At 48.9% G+C, this 9,046-nt stretch overlaps 1 protein-coding gene across 1 annotated transcript in view; it reads right to left on the bottom strand.

Moving 5' to 3' along the window:
• Positions 1 to 3,272, bottom strand: part of CMTM8 (CKLF like MARVEL transmembrane domain containing 8) — an 87,274-nt gene extending 84,002 nt beyond the window's left edge. The window contains exon 1 of the mRNA XM_068558365.1: positions 3,126 to 3,272. Coding sequence (XP_068414466.1) covers positions 3,126 to 3,272 — 147 coding nt within the window. The remainder of the gene's footprint in view (positions 1 to 3,125) is intronic.
• Positions 3,273 to 9,046: the final 5,774 nt, after the last annotated feature.

The raw sequence follows: 9,046 nt of genomic DNA on the forward strand, positions 1-9,046 counted from the left end.
ACCCAATGCAGCCAAAAATAAATAAATAAATAAAATTACTTAAAAAAAAGAAAAGAAAGTCACTGGAAAAGTGTGGAAAGAGAGGGAAAAACAGGAAGATTGCTACACCACTGGCTATACTAGTAAAACCTAGAACATGTTAGTTTTAAAACAGAAAGCTGATGAAATCAAATATAGTACTTCTATATGACAGAAAACTGTAATAATGCAAGAGATCCAAGACCCTGAAAAATGTTCATGGTAAGTAAACACAGCAGTTAACAAATCCATGAGAAAAATTATAATACATGCGTAGGGGAAAAAAAGTATAAAAGGAATTTCAGAAAAAAAACTAAGAAAATGGAAAGATAAAAAATCAAATTTTTAAAAATCTCCTTAAACGTCCATGAGATTTCCTGATTGAGAGAACACACCAGGTCCTTAGTATTATGGAAGAAAACGGACTCATATGAAGGCACATCATTATGATGTTACAGATCTCTGGGGAGAAAGAAGATTCTACAAGCTTCCAGAAAGGGGGGGGGGGGATCAAGAATTGGAATTTTTTTTAAAGAATTATAAGAGCTAAAAGATAATAGAGGAATACTTCCAAAATTCTGAGGGAAAACAATTTCCAATCTACCATTCTTTACCTAGTCAACCTATTAATTATGTGTAACAGTGGAATCAAGACATTTTGAAAGATGCAAATCTCGATTTACACATGCATCCTTTCTCAGGAGACTACCAGAGGCTGTGTGTTCCCCCAGCGGCAGTGAGTCAAGACAGAGAAGGACACAGGTCATGGGAAGGAGGGGTTCCAACCCAGGAGAGAGAGGAAGAGAATCTCCAGGGTGACACGCAGGAGATCCCAGGCCATCAGCTGTGCCCAGGTGAGCAGGCTGGGTGGGAGGAGGTCAGTAGCTCCCAGAGAGGATTGGTCAGAAGGATGACCCTAACTGAGTACCAGCTGCCTCTCAGTTTCCTGAGAGGGGATTCAAACAACTAAGGTAAAGTTAGTGTCTAAATATCTAGAGAACTAAAAAACGGAAACAGAATTACAGACTCCAGGGAAAACAAGAAATTGGGCAGAAAAGGAAAAGCACTCATAGACCACTCAGTGGCTCCTCTGTGAACAGTGTTCCCAGTATCCTAAGGTAGCACTGGTTAGTGATGTAACCCAAAGACAGGAAAGGTGTATGTATAATGGGGGTGGGGAAGAAGTGGTCCAAGAGAGCTAAAGCCTCATCTTTCAGAGTGGGAAGCCACTGAATAACATCTACAGTTGGCGGGGGGGGGGGGGGGGGGGGGGGGGGGGAGGGCGCAGTTGGAATCAAGAACCAGCATTATAAACACATTATTTAGAGCTCTAAGAGATGTGAACGTGGGTACCTCTGCTATAGCGATGGTGGGGAAAACTTACATTTCCACCCGTAGAATTATGACTCTTTAAAACTTGTGCATGTATAGATGTGTCAAAAATAAAAACCCAACTCTAGTAGTAATAAGGACAATTTTTCTTACATATTTTTCCATTTTTTTCAAAAAACGTATTGAAATCGAAAAGTATACATGCCAACATATCAACAGTGGTTATTTCTAGTAACGGGATTGTGGACCATTTACATTTTTTCTTTCACTTTCCAACTTTCGGAAAAAGTATGTAACATGGAGTTTATTGACCATAAATCAGAAAACAAGAGGTGTTTTACTTTAAGCCTGGTCCACATCCACCCCAGGGTAGAAGCCCCATCTCTGTCATTTTAGCTTCTGCTCGTTCTGCTGGAGCAGGGGAGCCTGCCAACTCCTTCATTCACACAGCAAATATTTGTTGAATTCCTATAAGCCAGGCCCTGCACAGTGATTCCAATACCCCAGCTTTTTATTGGATCTCCTGAAGGCCTCAATGCCAGCTGGGGGAACCAGCTGGGGCATGGGCTAAGCCAACACTTCAAACTCCTCGTGGATCCACCTGGGATTGATTCAGTTGGTCTGGGTTGGGCTCTGAGACCCTGGAGGAGCAAGCAAGCTACTTGATGTGCACAGGTTTTGCTGAAGGTTTCTCAGAGGAACCACTGGGGTCCTCAGTCACTTCGGCACCGTCACGGCCCCATGTAGGCTAGATTTCAATCTCACAAATGTTTAAGTGAAAGTATACGAGATACAGCAAATGGGGCGCTGCTTAGACAGCTAGAAAGGATTCCCCTTGGCAGTGAAGAGCAGGACCCTGGAGTCAGGCAGGCCTGGGTTTGAATCCCACCTCCACCACCCCCAGGTGCGGCCTACTTCCTATCTCTAAGCCTCAGTCTCTTCACATGCAAAATGAGATAATAATTAAAGCTACCTTCAGAGGATAGGTTGTTGTGTGGTACATGAGAGCACGAAAGTATCTAAAGCGCTTGACGAGACCCTAGCACAGGATGAAGACAATAAATAGTGGCCACCACTAGCTGTTAACACGGCCGGCGTCCTTTCTCAGCCACGAAGGGACCTAAGGGGCGATCACTTGACCTCTCAGCCTCCATGTCTTCCTATGGAGGAGAAGGCACATGCCCGGCCTCCTTCCCCAGAACGTTCTGAGTCTTAAACCAGGATGTGCACAGCACCAAACAGGAGACCCTTTGGTCTTCAAAGAGCACCAGACAGGAGACCCTCAGATTTTATTCAGTAAACGTCTCCTGATTCACCTCGATTTTACTACCAGGTAGATAAATTAAGAAAAAGAAAAAGTCTGCTCCTCTCCTCTGATCTTCGTAAAGTTTTGCTTTTAGGGAAAAGGCCACCCAGGTAGAGGGCAGGTAAGGGAGGCACCAGGTGTCCCTGACGCTCATTAACACAAACTCAGTGCCCACCAAGCATCCTGCTCCCAGAACACACCACGACCACAGAGAGGGCCCAGCAAGTCGAGTTTCTCTCCAGCGGACCTCCCAAGGGTCACGACCCTCTCCCCCAAAAGAGCCCAAGGTGATGGGACCTCGTTCAGAAAGGGGGTCTCTGAGTTTGGCACCTGGGGATGAAGAAGAGGCTGAGCAAAAAGGATTCCTTCGAAGCCCTCCCGAGCATGCGAACAAGCTCCCAGGCGAGGAGCACGGCGCGGGGCCCACCTGCGCCCCTGCCCCCGGCCCCGCCCGCCCGGAGGCACTCACGATCTCCGCCACGATGAGGAGTCCGGGCAGGGTGCGGAGGAACTCGCGGTCGTAGGCGAAGCTGCTGCTGGTGGTGGAGAAGTTCTCCGCGAAGGAGCTGGCGGTGGTGGTGACGGTGTGCGAGCGGGCGCGCTGCGGCTCCTCCATCGTCGCGCCCCGGCCGGGCCGGCCCCGCCTCGGGGACCCCCGGCGCGTCGGGGCTGGCCGCGCGGCCCTGAGCCCGGGGACACCGGCGTGGGGGGAGGGGAGCGCGGCGGCACGGGGACCAGGGCGCGCGGGGGTCACCCGCCGGGATCCGTCCGGCCGCAGTGCGTGTCCGGCGAGTGCGCGGCCGCCCCTGCTCCTAGGCGCGCGAGCTCTCGGCCTGCGCGGGGGCCCCGCAGCAGGAGACCGGGCGAGGGGAGGCCGCCAACAGCCAAGGGAGGCGGCGGAGGCCGGGCGGAGGGGAGGGGGCGTGGAGAGGGGCGGGCGCGCGGCTGGCGGAGAGAGACCGCCCCGCGGAGGCCGCTTCACCTGTTGCGGGGCTCGCAGCCGGGAGGGCGCGCTGGCGCGCGCGGGGCGGCGGGATGCACGGCGAGTTGGTGCAGGGAGGGAGGGCTTGGGGAGTGGGGGGAGGGAGGGAGGGCTTGGGGAGTCGGGGGAGGGAGGGCGGGGGTCGCGTCCGCTCTGCCAGGCCCCGCCTCCCGAGGGCGGGCCGCCGTTAACCTGTCTCCTTCCACCTGGCGGCGGCCAGCCCTGGGTCCGTGGACCCCGGGAAGAGCCAGGCCTCCGGGCCCTGCGACTCCTGGAATGGAGGGGCGGTGACTCCAGGGGCGAAAGAGCGGCTGGAATTACGATCCGGCCGGACCTTAGACCCGAGATCGATGCGAGGCCGCCGGGACTGTCCAACCAGAGCTTCTCCCCCTGCCGCCGCTTCCGCTGCCGAAGCCCGGCGTGATTTCTTGCTCCTCCTGCCAGGAACAACTTGAGGAACCAACTTTTTCGCCGGGTTTGGAAGGCGAGATGCTTCCTGGCGCTCGCAGTGGCTCGATCGCCGGGATCCGTGGAGCCTCGGGGCCGGCGCCTGGCCCGGAGATGAGAGCGGGGAGATATTTGGGATCCCTGGTCATGATGAATCCGTGTCCCATCACCCTCGGTAGGAAATGTTGGAGGAAAGCTTGAACGGTGTGTGTTGTGCAAACTGAAGTTTCTGACTAACGGGCTGTACTTTCCTGGGGTGCGGGAGAGGATGAGGGAGGCCCACACAGTGAGGCAGCTTGTTAGAGGGTCAGGGTGACCCGAGCTCCAACACCGGCACTTGCATTTCTCAGCTGTGTGACCAGGAGCAAGGGCCTCCACCTCTCTGTGCCTCAGTGGTGCCATCTGTAAAATGCGTAGATGGCCATCTTGCCAACAAAAGCATCTTCGTGGCCTCTCTTGTATTGTGAAAGGATGGCAAGAAATGTTCTATTTTATTCAGAAACCCCCAAAAGGAAAGGAAATAATCCTTGTTCACAAATAAAGGGTTGCTCTGGGGTCACCTCAAAGCCATTCCCTCTTATGTGTCCCAAGACACGTTTAAAAAAGATCAGAAGGGACATTTTTTTCCACAGTGTCCTATCAGCTGAGCTGAGAAAGCAAAAACTATTGCATACAATCTAATAAAACAAAACAAGGAATTCGTTTCTTTTAGTCTAGGGCCTACTCAGGAGGACCTCAGGGAGTAAAAGTTAAGGCTTCAAAAGCATTACAGGGCTTCCCTGGTGGCGCAGTGGTTGAGAATCCGCCTGCCAATGCAGGGGACACGGGTTCGAGCCCTGGTCTGGGAAGATCCCACATGCCGCGGAGCAACTGGGCCCGTGAGCCTACAACTACTGAGCCTGCGCGCCTGGAGCCTGTGCTCCGCAACAAGAGAGGCCGCGATAGTGAGAGGCCCGCGCACCGCGATGAAGAGTGGCCCCCACTCGCCGCAACTAGAGAGAGCCCTCGCACAGAAACGAAGACCCAACACAGCCAAAAATAAATATAAATAAATAAAAATTAAAAAAAAAAAAGAATAACCTGACTTCAGTCATGAGGAAAGGACAGACCAAAATCAAAGGACATTTTGTTAAGTATCAAGGTCATAAAAGACAAAGAAACACTGAGGAATTGTTCCACACTTGAGAGCCAAGTGCAAGGTGAAATGCTAGATGAGTCGGAAAAAGAACCTCAGGGGACTTCTCTGGCGTCCAGTGGTTAAGACTCCGTGCTTCCAATGCAGAGGGTTCGGGTTCGATTCCTGGTTGGGGAACTAAGATCCCACATGCCACTTGGCCAAAAAATAAAAAAATAGAATAAAATACATGTGAATTCAAAAATATACAATTAAAAAAAAAAAAAACCTCAGTGAGACGGGGGAAATCTGAATAAATTTTGTAGATTAGATAACAGCATTGTATCAGTGTTAATCCCATGATTTCAATCTTGATACTCTTGTTATGTAAAATGTTAATATTTGTGGAATCTGGGTGAAAGTTTACAGAAGATCTTTTTTTTTTTTTTTGCAACTTTTTGGTTAGTCTGAAATTATTTCCAAAAGTTAAGAAAATAAAAATAATTATTTATGGTTGATCACAAACAGAGTTCTCTAGTTCCAACTGTAGTTCAGATTCTCCAAGCACATTTGATTTTGTAGTTTATCCATCCCAGAACTTCCTGTCTCCCCTCCTCTTGTTATTAATGTGTCTTGTAGGGAAAGCAGGAGTTTGGCTTAGAAGTGAGAATGTTCTTTCACTCAGTCCTGAAAGCTACCAGTCAGTCTGGTCTGTCCTCAACTTGAAAACAGGCAGACATGGGGCCCAAATCCATTCACCAATGAAGCTGTAGGTCTGTTTGTTTGTGTTCCAAGATGCTCTCTCAATTTGACCAGAGGCCTTAAGTCCTCTGGGGTTAGCAGATAAGGTCAAACAAGTAAATGTATCAGCCGGTTTTGTTTCAGAACAGCTTCTTGAATTGTGGTCTTCTAACCAGATACACTTGGGCTTAAAATATTAACTTTGTAGAAGGTTCTTACCTCACACAAAGGAGTCCATTCACTCCCATTTTTCTTGGAACATATGATCGCCCAGGTCACACTTTATTTTTGTGTTTTAGTTTTAGAAACAGGGACCAGAAATATTTCACTTTCCTCTTACCATAAATCCACATTTGGGAACCTGGAAATGCAGTGAAATCAGCCCAACATTCAAACTCAGTTGAGGGGCATGTAATAGAGAATGGTGGGGTCTGTGGTGAATAAGAGCACGAATGCTCTAAAAGGGCCACCTGGGTTTCTACCCCACGTGATTGCTACCTTGCAAAACTTTGGGCCTAGTATTGCTAGAAATCCCAGTTTATTTATTTATTTATTTTCAGCCACACAGCGCGGCTTGTGGGCTTAGTTCCCCGACCAGAGATCGAACCTAGGCCCTCGGCAGTGAAAGCTTGGAGTCCTAACCACTAAAATACCAGTTTTTAAATATTGCCAATTAACGTCCATTATTTTAAAAGACTGTATGTGTCACCTTTGTGGGCTGAACAACGAATCTGAGAAACCATCAGTTGGCATCACCTGATTCAGGCAAAGGGAGAAGGCTCTCTTCTCCCTTCCCAGCCCCTCCCCCTCTCCCTCCCCCTGGGAGGCCCTCTAGAAGTCTGGGAGGGTGACTTTGAGGGTGGAGGGACTGGAGGAACTACTGAGGAGAGAGGTGAGTGAAATGTGAAATCAGTGGAGGGATGCTTAGGGTTGACCAGGGTTTTCTGGAGCCGAGGAAGGTTAAGAGTGGGAAAATTTAGAGGGGTTAAGAGGCAGCTGATTTAGAACTAGGTGTTTAGAAGGTGTAATAATAATAACTAAGTAGTAATTAATTTATTATTGTCTTATTTTGGGTCAAGCACTGCCGTAAGTTGAATTCTATTGGATTTTTTAAAAATCTTCTTGGGACTTCCCTGGCGGTCCAGTGGTTAGGACTCGGCGCTTTCACTGCCAAGGGCCCGGGTTCGATCCCTGGTCAGGGAACTAAGATCCCACAAGCTGGGCAGAGCCAAAATAAAATAAAATGAAAAATAAAAATCTTAAGGGTCTTGATCTCAATGAAAAAGATGGGCTCCCCAGAGTTCTTAGCTGCGGCCATTGGCTCAAGAAACATTGATCTAATATCTACAACATGCTGTGCACTATTGGACTACACAGCTCTGTACGACTGTCCCTTCCTTTACTGAATATGTCATCAGAAGCGGGGAGACAGCAGTAAATGAGTGGTGGGTGGGATCCCTGCCAGGCCAGGGGTGGGCCCAAGGTCAGCCTGCACAGTGGGAAGGCAGCATGGTCAGGCTGGGGACCAGGGACTGTTTCTTCCAGAAGCAGACATTTAACTGTTTCCAAGGGCCATTCGAAGTTAACTAAGTAAAGAATCAGGATAGAGGAGGAAATTCCAGAGGAAGGACACAATTCCCCCATCAGGAAGCACTGGATCGGTGTGTTCGCTGAGATATATGGTGAGATGGGTTTTCAGCCCTCCTGGCTGTCCAGGGTAAAAAACAATGGGCCTGCTCCCTCTCCATTTGGTCCATAAACATTAATTACACTGTGCTTGGCAAAGGGGGAGATGGGGAGAAATTCCATCAATGAGCATTTATGAAGCTCGTGATCATACCATACCCGCTCCTGTTCGAGTCACTGAGAGCTGCAGGGGTGCGCGCGTGTGTGTGGGGGGGGGGGGGGGCGGGGTATGTAATCATCTTCCTAGAGGAGTGAATAAAGTCAAGGTCAGGTACTTGAGGCTCTCGTGATCCTCAAGCTTTTTACTTTTTCTGCAAGTACTTTACAAGCAAGTAGAAAATTAAATTGACGATACACATAACATTTCCACCAAACCAAAGCTCAAGAAGAGGACTGGGAGGTGGGGGGGAGGGGGGTGGGTACCGTTCACTCCCTCCCGAGGGGCAGCTTAGTTGACCCCTCACACCAGGTCCTAGAGTGGAAAATGACTGAGGTTTGTGGAAGGAAGGGCAAGTTTTCCTGCAGCACCTTGCAGGGGCCCATTTATCTTATTCAAACAATAAAACAGCATCAATCACAAGCAAATGGAAACCCTGGAACGTGTCAGAATGAGGCCCACGCGGCTGGGCGCTGGATTCAGAAAGGAGACCCAGTGCGTTTGGAGGAGCCGCCCTAGAAGTTCCAAAAGGGGTGGGAAATCGGAAGCAGCCGCTGCTAAAAATACCCTGTGCTTGTGAATATCGCTTTGTGGAGGCTCCATGGGCCTAATCTACAGACTTTGCTTTGTAGGACTGAAAAAAATTCTAGGCTCTTATAACAATCTGAAACAGAGGTGAATTTGAGGGTCCTGTTGCCAACACCTTTTAATGAATAAAAGCTAATTAATGCTAATGAATAGCGTTAATTAGGTGCCCACGAGCAAATTCCTCTGACCCAGGTACTAGATGAGCAAAGACCTGTCCCCACGTAGCTGACCACACCCAAAGAAGCGCCAGGAACCTTCCCAAATGAAATCAGAAGCACACCCAAAAATTGGACGGCAGAGATAAAAAGCAGAGTAATTATACCCACAAGTGTCTCTCTGGAAGACTCTCGAGAGGAACGCGTTAAGCAAGCAATTTAGGGAGTGGGTGTTTGCTTACCAACTACATTTGCTTTAGAAAGAATTAACTGGAAGGTTTATTTATAGATGATTAACTATTTGACTGAAGAGAGAGGATGGAGCTGAGAAACATAAAGGCAGCTAGGACCTTTAGCCAGAGTCCGAGAAGCACCAATGAAACACCCCATTTGTACAAAGAGATACATTTAAATGAATTCTTGAAGAGTTGCTGGCAAATAAAAGGTAAAACGTATTATGGGGTTGCCTGTTTATAATGCCAAGAATCACCCCCTTGTGTATTTGTCTTGGAATTCCCAC

This window comes from Eschrichtius robustus, chromosome 12, assembly GCF_028021215.1.
Source record: "Eschrichtius robustus isolate mEscRob2 chromosome 12, mEscRob2.pri, whole genome shotgun sequence".
NCBI lineage: Eukaryota > Metazoa > Chordata > Mammalia > Artiodactyla > Eschrichtiidae > Eschrichtius > Eschrichtius robustus.